Consider the following 16,316-nt stretch of genomic DNA (forward strand, 5'->3'; position numbering starts at 1 on the left):
GAAACCATGAAGAGCGGTGCCATGGTCCCTTTTCTCCTCATGGCACAACTCAGGGCTCACAGGGTGCTGGGAGCCTCGTTGCAGCCTTCTGCTCCTGAACAAATTTCACAGGGCAGTGATAAATCCAACGATTTTTCCACCCTCAGGACTTCAGTACCGCTACTTTGGTTTTTAATTGCGTAAAGCCCTTCATTAGCAGGGCTGCTGGCAGCAGGGAGTTCGCCTGGCAAGAGGGAGAGCGAGGTCAGCTCGGTCCCTGGCCACTTCTCCGAGTTGTATTGCCGATGGTGGCAGCTGAGAAAGCTGCGGTGTAAATCCAGAGCTGGAGCTATAGCAGTCCACCCCACTGAGGATCTGACCCAAGGCAATTTAAATGACCTTAACTCTGTGTTCCTACACTATATGGACTATCTTACCAGAGGAGACAAGAAGGGCTTGTTTAGTCTAGCAAAGACAGAGAGAACATGAAGTCTGCCAGGGGACACAATCGCTGCCTAGAAGTACCTTGGGGGTAAACACGCAGGACTTAAAAAAAAAAAAAAAAAAGTTATTTGAGTCAAAGGGCAATGCTGCCATCTGAGCAAATGGGTACAGACTGCCTCTGTGTAAACAGAGACGGAAAATTGGAAGGAAGTTCCCAACAGTTGGTTGATGAGAAGCTCCACATGAGCCGGCAATGTGCGCTTCCACCCCAGAAAGCCAACCGTGTCCTGGGCAAAGCAGCGTGGGCAGCAGGTCAAAGGAGGGGATTCTGCCCCTCTGCTCTGCTCTCCTGAGACCCCCCCTGCAGTGCTGCGTTCAGCTCTGGGGTCCCAGCACAAGAAGGACATGGAGCTGCTGGAGCGGGTCCAGAGGAGGGTCACGAACCTTATCAGAGAGCTGGAGCACCTCTCCTCTGAAGACAGACTGAGAGAGTTGGGGTTGTTCAGTCTGGAGAAGAGAAGGCTCTGGGGAGACCTTCTGGCAGCCTTCCAGTACCTAAAGGGGGGCTACAAGAAAGCTGAAGAGGGAATTTTTACAAAGGCGTGTAGTGATAGGACAAGGGGCAATGGATTTAAACTGAAAGAGGGCAGATTTAGATTAGATCTATGGAAGAACTTCTTCACTCTGAGGGTGGTGAGGTACTGGAACAGGTTGCTCAGAGATGCTGTGGCTGCCCCATCCTTGGAAGTGTTCAAGGTTGTGTTGGATGAGGCTTTGAGCAACCTGATCTAGTGGAAGGTGCCCCTGCCCTGGCAGAGGGGTTGGATCTAGACAATCTTTAAGGTCATTTCCAACCCAAACCATTCTATGATTCCATGAACATGAAGGGCAGCGTGGCCCTGGGACAGTCTTCCAGTTATCAGAGTCAAGGACAAATCAGCTCAGCTTTTTTCAAAACAACGCTCAACTTGTCCAACTACTGTGTCAGGAGGGGCCTCACTAACATGCAGCACTGTAGGACGTGGTATCTCCAGCAATAAAGGAGAAAACTGGACGCCTCAGGAGACCTCTCTTTGGTTCCATGTTCCCAAGAAACATTTGAGAATCTCTGTGTTCTGGATTTTTTCTCTTTGTGTGTGCATGAACAGCCAGGTATTTGAACAATCTGAGAAAAGCAGAGCTTCTCTCTCCCTGCTCCTTCCAAAGAAGAGAAGGGCTGGAAAATGTTTTCTAGAAACCCTCTTTTATTTCAAGCATTACTGTTAACAATAATGTCCCTGGAGCTTGCTGTCTCCTTCTTCTGAGTGGTATCCACGTATATGTGTTTGCATGTTGAATATTTCCCTCACACGAGAGACCTCGAGTAACCTTCATGAAGTAGGTGGCTTGAGGGTGGTGCAAAGCAGTAGAAATAAGCCAGAACGTCTGAAGCAGCCAGAACCAGACCTCAGTGTACTCAAGTGCTGCACTTCTGCCGTGCGCTGCAACTGTCAAAGGAGTTTTTGGGCACCAGCTTAAGCCTTTAATGGCCAAGCGCTGCTGTCACCTTCTGTCAATCCGTGCTCTGGACGTGGTCCTGGCTCTCTCACGCAGCAGGAATTCTAAAGACGCTCTTACTGGTGATTGCAACTCCAGATACCGGCCAGCGAACTGCACGGTCAGACCGTAATTAATTTACAGATTGTTCTGTTCGGAAAGCGGGTGGTTTCCATATAAAGGGAAAACACCAGCTTTGTTGTTATAAAGCCTTTTAAAAGGTAGTCACATTTCCACCACGAGTTCCTTGGGGAACATCTTTGTTTTCTGTGATGCGTTTCACCTGCTTGTACAGGGTATGAAGATATTAATGCTGAAGTGTGGAAGAATGTTTTATTAGGAGAAGTAAACTGTAGTTTTATTATGGTTCTGGTTTATTTATGGTTCACATATTATATGTATGCACTAAAAAAGCCCTACCAACTAAAAATACTGTTTCACCGAGAGTTTATCTTGGGGTTCTCAGTGGTGATTTATCTCCCCTAACATTGACGTAACTGGTTAATTGCCCAGAACTCCCACTTTATTGCAGTCTATAGCATTTTTGATGAATATCTGGCAAGATGTTTCGCTGTGCTTTTACAAAATGTATTAAAAAGGAAAGATCTCAGGCAGTTGCAGCCCTATCCAACCGACATTACTCAGCTAACACATCCTCCAGAGCATAAGAGATTTCTCTAAATAAATACCACAGTACAGCATCCTTACAGTATGTAAATTCGCGCTTCCACACCGCTAATTGAATTTATCTGATTGCAATTTTCCTTTTCAGTAATTCATTTCCAATCACATTTGGGGGGAAAGTGTTGCTATTTAATGGCTGCTTCTAGTTCAATTGTTTTCATCCCTGAAATACAGTAGCAGACTAATAGGACTGAAACTTCCTCTGTGAGTCTACTCACAAAGCAGCTTTTTCTTGGTATGTGTGTATGTGTACATATAATTTTCCACGCACGTTTCCATGTCTCTTTCCATCTTGCATCCGAAGAGATCGTCTCCCTCCTTGGATGAGAAGACGGCCCGGGCTCAGCGCTTGGGTTCTGCACTGAGACGCCCAACGGGGCGAACCTCTGACTGCCGCGGCCCGGGTACGGTCACCGAACCTGCGGAATCATTCCAGGGCCGCTGCCAGCCAGTGGATACCGTGAGCACAGCCGTTCCACGCCAGGCACCGAGTAAAGGCGACCGCGGTTTCCCATGTTCCCGTAAAACTTTCTGATAAGGCTTACGGAATACAACCACTGAGGGCAGGACAAAGTCCTGGAATAATGTTACACCGGCTTCAGCCCCGGCGCCGTAAGGAGCGCTGCCTACACCTGCCGGGGCTCAGTGCGGAGAAGCGGCCTGACTTCCACCACATCCCGCGTGGCCGCGGGCAGGCTCTGGCAGCGGCGGCTGCACGGCGGGGGGAAGCGGGGAACGGGAGTTGGCCGCTGGATCACGGGCAGAGCCGTAGCGCACTACGGGCGGCGGAGCACGCACCGCAGGGGCGGGCGACCCCCGCCTGCCTTCTGGCAAGCGGGCTCGGGTAGGGCCGTGCCGCGGCCGGCGGAGGCAACTGAGCCCGGCACCGCCCGCCGCGGCGGGGAGCTAAGCGGCGACACGCAGGCGCTGCCGGGACTTGTAGTCGCCGCCCGGCTCGGGACTACAAATCCCGGCAACCCCCGCGCCGCCCCCAGGCGGGGTCACGTTGTGTTTATCGGCGAGGCCCCGCCCCGCCGCGCGAGCGGTGGCGTCACCCTCGCGAGCCGCCCTCGTCAGCGGCGAGGCGGGGGCTGCTTAATATTCATGAGGCGCGGGGAGCGGGCGGGCGCGCGCGGAGCGGCGGCGGGCTCACTCGCGCGCTGCCTCCCTAATGGCGCTGGCGGCGGGGGAGCGGGGCTGAGCCGGGTGCGCGGCACGAAGGCACCGGCGGAATGCTCGCCGCTGCTACGTAATCCCCTCCGGGACGCGGTGCCGCGCTCCGCTCGGCCCCCCCCGCGCCGGGCCGGGCCGCCGAGCGGCGCTCCCAGCAGGGCGGCGGCGGCGGCGGCATCCCCGGCCCCGCGGGCAATGGAGCCCGCGCAACAGCGAGCGAGAGAAGCCCCGGCGGCGGGCAGCGGGCCGGGGGAGCCGGAGAGCAGCTCCCCGGGCAGGAGGAGCCAGGCAGCGCCCGGCGCGGAGAGCGGCGTGGAGCCGTCGGGCGGCGGTGGGCAGCTGGACGGCAAAGGAGCGAGCGGCCCGCGGCGGAGGCGAGGGGGAGCCGGCGGCTTCGCTCCCTCCGCGGCGCTGGCGGCCAGCGGGACTCCGGCGGCCCCCGGCGGGGCCGGCAACGCCAACTCCCTGCTCCTGCGGCGCGGGAGGCTGAAGAGGAACCTCTCCGCCGCCGCTTCCTCGCTTGCCGCTGCCCCCGCCGCCTCGCTGGGCACCCGCAGCTTGGACAGGAAAGCGCTGCTGCCGAAGCCGCCCCGGCAACTGCAGCCCCTGCAGCCCCCGGAGCGGGACTGGGTGCGGCGGGACCTGCAGCGGGGCTGCGTCCACGTCTACGAGCGCCACATGAATTGCTACCTGCGGCCGGTGCTCTGCACCCTGGAGACGACGGCGGCCGAGGTGGCCACCCGGCTGCAGCAGCTCGGCCACCGGGGCGGCAGCAGCGTGGTGCGGGTGCTGGGCAAGGCGGGCGCGCCGCAGCAGCCCCCGCCGGAGCCGCCGGCGGCCCCCGCCGAGGCGCCGCCAGAGCCCGCGCCGGAGGGGCAGCGGCTGCAGCCGGAGGAGCGGCCGAGGAGCCGCCGAGGGACGCGCAACGGGCTGGCCGGAGAAGACTGCGGGGAAGCGGCGCGGCCCGGCCGCTTGCCGCTGGGCGGCAGCGCCGAGGAGAGTGACTTGGCCGGCGGCCGGCCGAGCCCGGCGCCCTCCGACTTCAGCCCCGGGGCGCCGCCGGCCGAGCTGTACCTGGCGGGGCCGCCGCTCTCCTGCCCCTCCCTCCTGGGGGAGCTGGGGCCGGCCGGCTCCGACACCGAGAGCTTCAGCCCCAGCGCCGAGAGCGTCTCCGACCGGCTGGATCCTTACAGCAGCGGCGGCGGCGGCGGCTCGTCCTCCTCGGAGGAGCTGGAGGTGGAGCCGGTGCCCCCCGACGGGGTGGAAGCAGGTGCGGGGCCGGGCCGGGCCCCCCCCTGCCCAGCAGAGCTGTCCCCGGGGCGGGCGCCGGCGGGCGCGGCCGGCGGGCGGGAGCTGCCGGCGGGGGCCGCGCCGCCGGGGCCGCCCGCCCTGTACGTGCAGCTCCACGGGGAGACCAGCCGGCGGCTGGAGGCCCACGAGAAGCCGCTGCAGATCCAGAACGACTACCTCTCCCAGCTGGGCTTCCGGGACCTGTGGCGGGTGCAGGAGGAGGGCATGGACTCGGAGACCGGCTGCCTCATCCGCTTCTACGCCGGTAAGCGGGGCGCGGGTGTCGGGGGGGCGGCGGGCGCGGCCCCTTTTCCCCTCCACCCGCCCGGCCGTTAGTCGCGGCGGGGTCCGGGGTGAGGGCAGGGCGGCCGGGCGCTGCCCCTCTGCCGGGGCCGGCCCCGGGGCTGTCGGCTCTCCCGGGGAAGGTGGCCCGCGGGTGTCGCCGCGCCGGGGAGATCCCCCGCGGCGGCGGGTAGGGCTGTCCCGAGCCGGCTGCCGGGGGAAGCCGGGGCGTTAGCGGCACCGAGAAGCTCCGGGTTGCCCCGGGACTGACGCCGTGCCGGGGCAGCCTCCCGTCCCTTCCACGCGTGGGTAATGGAGGTCGCTCTTCCCGTTGTTTTCCGTTGCAACTGTGCAGGGCCGATTCCAGAGCTGGGAACGGTGCGTCCCTGCAAACACAGTCTTAGCTTTCCGTGTTGTTAGCGCTGGTGGTCAGTTTTCCCCTTCGTGAAGAGTAGTGGGACTTCAGTAAGCGAGGAAAGTACCCAAGCACAGGACGTAGCCTTCGAAAACAGGGTAGTCAAAACCTTTATAATGAAAAGAGGGAAGCTCTTTAATGCAGCTTGGCTATTGCAACTTACAGTAGAGAATTTGGGGAGTGCTGGGTGGAAAAGTTAGCTCCCACGTTGCAATTATGCAACCTTCTGCAGTTTTAGAAAGGTTTAAAAATACCTTGTGTGTCAGTTGGATTGGTTTGTGTAAAATACTTAGTGTCATCTTGCAGCCCCTTGGGTTTTAACTATCCCATCTGTCTCTCCAAGAAGCAGAAATTGTTTAATGTCCAAGTAAGCGTTCATATAACTAGGAAGTTTTCCTGTGAAACAGGTAAATGTGGTATCCAAAGATAAGGTCATGCTAGCGAAGTAGCAAATGCCATCCATCCCCACGCCGGGTTGGCTGAGCAGAGTGGTCCTTCACTGAACCGTGAGAATTCGGTGCTTTAACTCTGGAAAAATACAGAGATTCTTCTCTCGAGTGAATTCTGCTGAATGTCAGATAGAGGCGGTAATGGCAGGGTGGGAAGGAGAGCAGTACACCAGATAAGTGCCCTGCTTTATTCAGCAGAGGATGTGGGAGTTGTGGCAAGTGGTCAATTCAGCTTTTCTTCAGATTTCTTGGTCGGTTGTATAATGACTCTGGCATAATGAGTGAAAAAGTAGTATTTGTCCAAGGGATTAACAGAGATGGGTGAGAGATGTTGGGGTCGGAAAGGAGCTAAAATACTTTTTTTCAAGTGCTGATGGTGGTCTGCCTGTTTCTCCGCTGCGCTGTTGGGAGTGGAAGTCAGGAGGTGATGCTGGAAGGGATGTTGCTTCTTTTATTTCTAGTCCCACCATTAAATGGGGATGCACAGACTTGTTTGAAAGTGAGACGACCGCGCGGCTCCTTTCCTGACAGAATGTCTTCTAAAGAAAACACCACCAGCAAACGTAGCCAAGTCTGACACACAGTTAAGCCTGTTTGCGTGTAGTTTTTATGCATTAAATGATTAATTCTGTATGTTAAATGCGGATGTTCCAACTCTGTTTTATTTTAGTGTCTCAACTTGATAGCTCACATAGCTTGTGTGTTCTGAACTTCCTTGTACGAAACTACCAAGTAGAAATGTGTTTCTACGAGCACACTTAGGATTAAATTAATGCAGGTTTCTTACACGTTCATATGCTAAGAAGTACACCTCTGTACTTCAAAAGTGCAGTGTTTTTTGAAATCCTTATCTCTTTGAGGGGATCTGTGATCAACATCTAAAACACCTGTGATCAGATACTTGTAGTAGGGTGGTTGCAGCATCTAATGTACCAGACCAGCCAAAAACAGCTAAGAAGACATTACTGACATGTAATCGTACTGATTTTATGTAACCGTCTTGGCAAGCTAACTCTGCTTCCTTATTTTATCCCCTCTGCCCCTGAAGATGAAAGGAAGGGAAGGAGTGACACTTAAAAAGAACACACATAAACCACTCCCTTCCCCAGTTTAATTTTTTGGCCCCAAAGTTAGGGTGTTTTGCTTCAGAGAAGTACCTTTGTTATCAATGATCCTCCAGAATCATACCCCAAGGAATGCTTTAAAACAGTGATTTCCTGTTTGCCTGGGACTTCATTGGTTTAAGCAGCCTGGTTTGTCCCAATGGATAGAGAACCACTAGCATCTCTATCCCTGTAATTTCCTGCGAGCTGTCTCAGTAGGATTTGACGGTCCTGGGCTTGTATTGATGTGAAATGGCATAAACCTAGGCTGGATTTATTGCATTGCTTCTTAAAAGCATTCTTTCACCTAATCCCCTTGGAGTGGGGAGAGAAGAAGAGAGCGCAGTGGTGACTCTTGAGCTTTTTTATTTCTGGGGAGAGACAGTTTTAAGACTGGAAAATTACTACACTGAAACATAACATTACAAATTCCAAATACGATAAGATGATACAGCCGATGATTTTAACGATTACTGTGGGTTGGTAATTCTCTAGTTGTGAAATCTGGAAAATACATATTTAAAAAAAAAATTGCTAGAACTGCAGAGGATCAGGATTTTTCACTCTGACGGAAAAGCTTTCTTAGTAAGTAGCAGTCCACAAACATTCTGTAAATGAAGTACCTGTTCTATAAATGCAGAATTCCAAATTTAAAAGCCCCCAAAACCAAAATGTAGCACTAAGAAGGTGAAAGTGCTTCCTCCACATGGCCTTCGTTCATTTCCAAATGCGGTTAGTGCATCTTTATTTTGGTGTCTCCTCTCCCTTTCATACTCAATGTGAGTGTGGTTGATTTCTTCAGTCTCTTGACTCTGAGCATTAAGCAGATAACGCTGTTCCTAAACAAAATCCCTTACAGCTTTAAGGATCTGATCCTACTCCCGGTAACATCAACTTGAGTAGAATTGGGCATTAGTGACTGGTCATGCATGTCAACTTTTCTCTCTGTTGAAATCTACCTCAACAAAAGTCACTGTCCTCAAAGTTTGAAATACTTAATCTCTACTTAAAAGGACACGGTTAAATAGCTTTCTGCTGAGATATTACATTACTGAGTTATGGAACTGTATAAGAACCCATCGTGCAGTTGCAGTCATGGTATTGTCGCTGGGAGACCGATTAGGTCAGGCTTACTAAACTGTTCCTAAAACCATAAGAGTGGCTGCGATCCAGAAGGCTCCTCGCAAACAAGTTATAGTATTCCTTATTGCCCTGTAAAAATAATTTTTGTAAAACATAAGTTGTCCCAGTGGCCTTGACTTCTCTAGAATTTGCACGTAGAGGGAAAAAGAGACTAATACTCCAATCTCGTCATTTAAAAACTGCGAAACTGCTTATTTATTCTGAGACTAGATGAAAAATAAGCGTGGAATCGAATGCAGTGCTGTGTTCTGGAGCATCTGCATGGCAAGGAGCGTGAGTAACACGATCTTGATCTTGAAGTCTGGTTCAGTACAATGGATGTTTGAGGCTTCTTTGTTTTACTGCTGAAAGGTGATGTTATTTGTGATTCTGGCACTTGGCCACCATTAAAATGGTCTCTGCTCTTTGATGTGACATGAGGCTTCTGCACCTGATGGTATCATCAAATATATATCACTTCAGTAGATGATTGCCTATAGACAAAGTACTAAGAAATGCCAGATGTAATTAGGAGTGTTAATTTTGCAACTGGCTGTCAGATTTTATTTTGCTCGTGTGACCTTTTAGAAAGCTGTGAGGAGGAACGAAGCCAGCTTTGTCTTAAAGTTCATTCATTACAAGAAACGTTGCTCTGTCCAGTATGAAGATAAGGTTGGGAAGATCGAGTGTCAGGATCAATTGCAGGGATCCAAGCAGTTGTTTGTTTGTTTGTTTTTCAAAAGGTACACTTGGTTGTTGGGGTCACACTAAGGCTTCCAGCTGTGAGGATGGAAACATGGTTTTAGGTGCTTACTCTGACACGAAAGCACCGTAGGCCTGGCAGTGCTGAGCTTTGTGGAACGTGACATGTATTGAATCACAAGCTGCTTGTTGTGCTACTTGGTGAATAACTCAGTTCAGCTATTTAACACATTGGGACGCTCAATTTAGGATGACTAAGTGCCATTTAAGGGGGGAAAATGTGCCTGAGACAGACCTGTTTCTTAACTGAGGCTAGGAGAACAGCTGTACCATAAAAGCTTCTGCCTTTGGAGCGCTGACTTAGTTTGAAAATCCAGTATCTTATTTAACATGAAAGAAATTAATTCACGTTGTTGTGAATAGATGTTTTTATACAGATGTGATTGGAAAGGGAGGTCTCTGGACTTGTCTGAAACCAAAAGGAAAAAAACATCCCCTGTCTAGGGCTGCCATGATCTTGATTTTCTTTTTTCTTCTGTCCTGACTCGGATGCACATTCTTTTCCCTTGTAATAATTCGTGTGTTGGCCTCTCCTGCAAAGAGAAGTAATACCTAAAGCTCTACCACCTTGGTTAACTCTCTCATTTCAGTTACCTAGTGTGTTTAAATCCAAGCTTGGTCCTTGGTGGAACCAAAGGTGTGAAATTTCTAGCCCAGTTCCGCAGGAAAGTTTAAAACGGTTGTGGTGCCGTTGGCTTGCTCCACCTGTCCATGTGCATAGCCCTTCCCTCATCTCCTGGCAGTGGGAATAGCCGTGGGTGCGAGGCTGAGGGGGCTCCGAGGGCACCACGGCCTCTCCTCCCGCGCAGGAGGAGCCCTGCAGATAATGCTGGAATGCTGGTGAAACCGCAGCTGAGCTTTGGTATGTGACAGCTGCTGAGTACAATGGGTTTGTGCAACTTTTACATTCTGTTGTGCTCCTGGCCAGCGTCCATAACTTAAGTACGTGTGAAGTACCAACACGGGAGATTTTAGTGTGATGTACATAAGAGTTACTATATATACTAAATATGTAGTACCTAAATTGGTACATCCAGAAGTGAAATTTCCTCACTGCTGCAGCATGGAATGCAGCATTCTCTCTCTTCCCTCTCCCTTTCCCCTTATGTATTTTGATACCATCCCTCTTTCCATATCTCACCAGCTATTTCCTTATTTTTTTTTTTTATGCTGTGCATAAACATCCCCTTGATGATGGAACTGCTGATATACCTAAAAGCCCTCGTGCAATTCAAACATCCATCTGTTCTGTTAGGACCCTGACAGGCTGCGATGCATCTACAGCACCACATGTTCTTGGAAAGATACTACTTAATAGTACAAAAAAAAGAAACGTTCATGCGCAACAATGTTAGCAACTGGTATGTGCTTCCTAACTGCCGAAAACTACTTTGTGGTTTTATAAAACGATATAAAGAGGGATTTCTTTGTTATCCCCGTGGTCCTCTGGAAGAGAAGCAAGTATGAAACACCGTATCCGAGAAGGTCAGTTTGAAAAGTATGTGCATGCAAAATTCCATAGGATAGAAGCTTAGAGATAGAAATCCTGAAAAGTGCTACTTGTTACACTCAGCCTTTTAATTTGGAGAGAACCTGGATGTCCCAGGCTTTCAGCTGTGTTTCCGTCTGCCTTTGAGGGGTGATCCTTTTGAATTAACTGTTCAAGCTATTACTATCTTGATTTAGGGGAGGAAAAAAAAAAAAGAAACCAAAGACTGACTTTCTATTTGCCTTGGACAGTAGAAGCAAAGACGTTTTGACTTAATCTTCAGTGTTTCAGTATTTCACTGCTTGTGGAGTGGGGCACACTGGCATTTTAGGTCAGATGTAGATCTATGCGTGTACTTTTTCAGCTTCCCTTGACTCAGTTTCATTGATCTATTTCAGAACTTTTGCTCAAATGAGAATTTGCACTCTGGGAAGCTGTATGTCTGAAATAACCCTATAATAAATTTATTCTTTGACCCAGCAAACTGAGCGTTGGGTTTACCTTTGAGGGTTTTTTGGTAAGGTCTCTTTTTTTTTTTTTGGTCTGGATTCAAAGGGAATAGACTTTGATGCTTGGAGTCAGTTGCTGTTTGTGTGGGGAAAGTAACTCAAGGAAAAGGAACGGAGTGGGGTGTGCTAAAGTTTTGTTTTGTAAGCTTTGCTGTCTTGGCTGTGTGATTCCAGCTTATTTTCTCCTTCTCCAAGATGTTTAAGAGAAACGCAAAGTTTTAAGACACTTTCATTTTTCAGTGGGTTAAACTTTTTCTAGATTTGTCTCTAAGACGGGAATTCTGAAACACTAAACTCTTCACAAGATATTTCAGAAACTTCATAGGAAGACCATGTCCTCATTTTTAAAATAATCAATAACTTCTTGCTTATGATAAACATCTGTGAGATTGGAAACCTAGGTTAAAATTCCAACTGTGTGGTGATGACAGAGTTGTGTATAGATTTGAGGTAGTTAAGCTCTACAAATTTTATGTCAGAAAGTTTCTGTGAAAATTCTAGTTTTTCAGCTTTGTGCTTTGCTTGAAAGTGCCTCGTTTTATTCGTTGTGTAATTTTTGTCATTCAAATAGCTTTTCTGGACAGTTGAGTTAGCTGCAGCGTTACCTTTTTGGAGAGAATAATTTTTACATTTTTCACTGTAACTTGCATTTGTTGTAGAATAATTTTTTTGTCCAGTTAGGTGGGCATTTGTCCAGTATGCTGTCTTAACACAGATGTTGTTTTCCAAAAATAACTAGTGATAAATTCTAATTGAATGTTTTGCTACTGATTACTGTTAAATACTGAAGCCATCTTAGGTATTGGAGAATTTTAAACGTAAGTCTTTTTATTTATGATATATTTTAATTGACTCTTAATTTACTTTTGTCATATGTGTGCTATATGATAAACTATTACGTGCAAGGAATAGACATCACTTGCCTGTTGGAATGTAGCAGCTGTCCTGATAGCACAGAGAGACGTATGTGGGTTGTAAATGAATAACAATATTGTGTCCTGCTGAAATTCTATTTAGGATTTCAGATAGGCAAAATTAGTAGTAAAACCAGTTTTCTGTAGTGTCCGTGCTGGCACGCCCACTTTGGTGTTTGCTCTTTTTTGGAAAAAAAAAAAAAGCAGCACTGGCAGTAACCATCATTTGAAGTTTTCTTTTTAACATACCACAGGCTGTGGTCACTGCCTCCATACCCTCTGCCACTCTCACATAAAATCTTTTAGTTAGTAAGTTGATAGTCCAAACTCTTTATGCCAGTTGCCACAGTTGGGATTCCTCTTGCTTGCCTGTTTGGCCAGTCTGGACCCTTGGGTTCTGATGGTCGTGACTTTCTGCTCCTGTGGTTGTGGTTAAAACACATGGAAGAATGGGAATTTTGCAGAATCTCATGGTGGGTTTTGTGCCCCCCTTTCTCTCTCTGCTGCCCACCCCCCGAATTATTTAGGGAGCAAAAATTGTTCTTAGAGGAGCATTGCATTTAAAAATGACAACTGTTAAATCAGGAAGAAAGACCTCCTGGAGTGAAGAGTCATTTAATTTCACAACATAGCAAGCTATTCTGTGAAGCTTTTTCTGTCGATGGGGAAGTAAAATTTCTTCCAGCTGGCTTTGACTTATTTGGAGGGATGCTGAAAATACTCATTGCCCAACTAACTGTGTTCCTTGATTTGACAGCTAAGAATAACTATTTACATATTGATGTAAAATACTAAGTTTCATGGGATTTTTCTCTCCGGTTTTATCTAGCTTAGTTCTGATTGTAGAAGGAAAATGAAATTGTGTAAGTGGAGAAGATTTTAAAAGTTTAACTCAACGTTATTCGTGGGCCAGAGGTAAATTTGGCCCTTTGCAGGGTATTAATTGTTCCTGGTCTTGTCCAATGTCAACGGGAATCTTCAGACCAGCTTCACTAAGCTCTGAATTGTATTAATAATTCTCCAAACCCCGTAATAGCGGCGTGAACTGGCTCCTCTCATCTGCAAGCACTCCAAGTGCCATGCCAACTTATTTAAATGGAGACAAAACAGCGGGCCTTGGTCCAAGGGGTAAGGAGGAGCTGGAATGCCTTTGAAGTTCAGGACCCTAGGCTGTAGGTGCGATTTCCATAAACCTCATTATGTAATCTGAATGCAGCTTCTCTTCCTGTTTGTTCGATTTATGAAGCTTTGTGTCCAAGGAGAAAGAGATAGTAAGACCTGTAATTAAGATAAGTAGTAGGCCACTCCTTCCCTGAATTCGTGCTCCGGTGAGGAGAGAATTTTAGGCACAGCATTAAGGGTAGAACAAAACCTGCGATTCAGGCACCTTCACTTGATGAGAATAATACCGACTCCTTTCCTTTGAAAAAGCTGCACGCTTCTTTAAACAATAACTATGCGTAGTTCAACCTATTATTTGCTTTAAAATAAACGGTACAGAAAAGTTTAAAGTTCTTACTAGCAACGATTTTGCTTTTGTATAAGCCATAGATGGTCTTTAACCAGCTCTCATCAGTTTTAAAGCTGCCTTGAGACTAGTGAGTTTCTAAGCGGACAGATGAGTTTTCTGACCAGAACTGCATATAATGACATTTTGTTGTTCTCAGTCACTTTTTCTCCCTGTCTGCTCCTCTCTAACCTTTTTTTAAAGCAGATAATAAGTAGTAGCACTGGGTTTGTGACACGAGTCCTGCAAGCAGCAAAGCTAACTATAGGTGCGATCTACTTGCTCATGAGATGGTTGGTCAGACCTACCAGTGACTTTTTATCACCACTTACTTTAAGATTATTGACTCAAATTGTAAGTGATGGAGGAATGTGTTTTTCCTTCTGCTGTGTGTTGCTCAGTGGGACAGACAAGACCTCTAGGGGACAACAGTCTCCGTTAGCAGTCATTTTGTTTATGAAATTTAATTATGTCTGAGACAACTTCATGTTGTATGTCACTGTTGGCTTTCTGCGTTGACATATATTTGCTTTCATACTATAAATTGCCTGTTGTAAAAAAGTTAATGACAAAATCTGTTATGAATGAAGTGGTGGGACACCTGGAAGAAGGCTAGCGTGTGTAATGTACTGAAGTTAGCAGGGTAGGAGCTCTTGTGTTCTTCTGCAAAGGCTAGGTAGCTCGCAGGTTGCACATGGGATGTTTCTCAAAGTGAAATTAATCATACATGTGTGGGAGATGCAATTTAACATTTCAGAAATACTAACAGGAGCTTGCTGAAAGCTGTGTGATATGTAGTTGTACAAAAGTTGTGTTGTGGTTTTTTTTTTTCCTCATTTCAGTCCTAGAGTTGAGGACTTTCAATGTACTGTCATGGCAAAAGGGTGGAGCTCATAGAGTGGTTGTGTAGACATGAGTTTATATCCTTTCAGAGCAAGCAGTTAACTTGTTTTGTCTTGAGTGTCCAAGCTAATAAAAGAAAGGACTGGCTGAAAATGGGAATCTGAACTCTTTGAAGTGTCCAGGCTATGTGAAGTGGCTGTGGATGTGTCTTATCTTTTTTTTTTTTTGGTGGCATGAAAATCATGTCCCTTGTCTGTATCAACCGAAATAGAATCTGTAGTCTGTATATTCCCGGTGAGTAAACCAAAGATTAATTTGATCCATTTCAGACTATTAAATACAGAAAGTGTTTCCATTTCATAACTTCCAGAAGAATGGTATCATCTGTTTAATTATACTCACTCCCCTTAAGATTAGACTGTAGCACTGAGAACTGCTTGGTTTGTGTCTCTTTAATCTTCTTAATCAAATGACAACTTTAATTCCTGCTAATAAGAGAAGAGTACATTAAATTGTTATACTTCATTTTGCTTTACAGATTCCATCTTGGAAGTGTCTCTTGTAAGAAAAACATTTCTGAATGCTTCTTTTCTGAATCCATGGGATAAAAGATCCTAGTTTATTTGGAACTTCCAGCTTTTTCCTTCATAACTGAAACCTAGAATGAAAATATGTTGATCAGTATCCCTAGATATTGTAGTATAAAGATTAAGAGGCTTTTAGCCTGCAGTGGACTAAGTCATATTCCTTCTGTCAGTGTCAGAACAAGTGTTGCTCTGGAGAAAATGGTCTGCTGGAGCCCGGGGTATACATTATATTTAATTTGCAGCACTGGGTGGGTGTGATGCTTTGTATAGTGCTCCGCTGGAGTGTGAGTAGTTCCAGCTCTTCTCGCTGCTTCAGTTTTGCGTTAGTAGGAGGTGTATTTTGAGTTCCTGGCAAATAACTGATATTACTTCCTTATGCTGCGGAAATGGGGGAATGCAGATTTGTCACCTTAGATGTCAAAAGCACTGTCTTGAGACTGCCAGCAGATCACAAAGCATAGATCAACTGTAGATCCTTTTAGCCTAGAATATGCTTTTTCCGCCCTTGTTGTTTGTTTTCCTTTCCCCCCCTTGTTGGTTTTCTTTTTTCCTTTGCCCCCCCTTGTTGGTTTTTTTTTTTTCCTTCCCCCCCCCTTGTCATTTTTTTTTTTCCTTCCCCCCCTTGTCGTGTTTTTTTTTCCTTCCCCCCCTTGTCGTTTTTTTTTTCCTTTCCCCCCCCTTGTGTTTTTTTTTTTCCTTTCCCCCCCCTTGTGTTTTTTTTTCCTTTCCCCCCCCTTGTGTTTTTTTTTTTCCTTTCCCCCCCCTTGTGTTTTTTTTTTCCTTTCCCCCCCCTTGTGTTTTTTTCCTTTCCCCCCCCTTGTGTTTTTTTCCTTTCCCCCCCCTTGTGTTTTTTTTCCTTTCCCCCCCCTTGTGTTTTTTTTCCTTTCCCCCCCTTGTTTTTTTTTTCCTTTCCCCCCCCTTGTTTTTCTTTCCTTTCCCCCCCCCTTGTTTTTTTTTTCCTTTCCCCCCCCTTGTTTTTTTTTTCCTTTCCCCCCCCTTGTTTTTTTTTTTCCTTTTCCCCCCCTTGTGTGGTTTTTTTTCCTTTTCCCCCCCTTGTGTGTTTTTTTTTCCTTTTCCCTCCCTTGTGTGGTTTTTTTCCTTTTCCCCCCCTTGTGTGGGTTTTTTTCCTTTTCCCCCCCTTGTGTGGTTTTTTTCCTTTTCCCCCCCTTGTGTGGTTTTTTTTCCTTTTCCCCCCCCTTGTGTGGTTATTTTTTTCCTTTTCCCCCTT

The 16,316-nt window shown here is 47.7% G+C and overlaps 1 protein-coding gene across 1 annotated transcript in view; it reads left to right on the plus strand.

Moving 5' to 3' along the window:
* Positions 1 to 3,747: 3,747 nt before the first annotated feature.
* PHLPP1 (PH domain and leucine rich repeat protein phosphatase 1) overlaps positions 3,748 to 16,316 on the plus strand; it is a 146,386-nt gene continuing 133,817 nt past the window's right edge. Inside the window, exon 1 of the mRNA XM_086608960.1 lies at positions 3,748 to 5,371. Coding sequence (XP_086465086.1) covers positions 3,748 to 5,371 — 1,624 coding nt within the window. The remainder of the gene's footprint in view (positions 5,372 to 16,316) is intronic.

The sequence above is a fragment of the Tauraco erythrolophus genome, chromosome 3 (assembly GCF_009769465.1).
Source record: "Tauraco erythrolophus isolate bTauEry1 chromosome 3, bTauEry1.pri, whole genome shotgun sequence".
Taxonomy (NCBI): Eukaryota; Metazoa; Chordata; class Aves; order Musophagiformes; family Musophagidae; genus Tauraco; species Tauraco erythrolophus.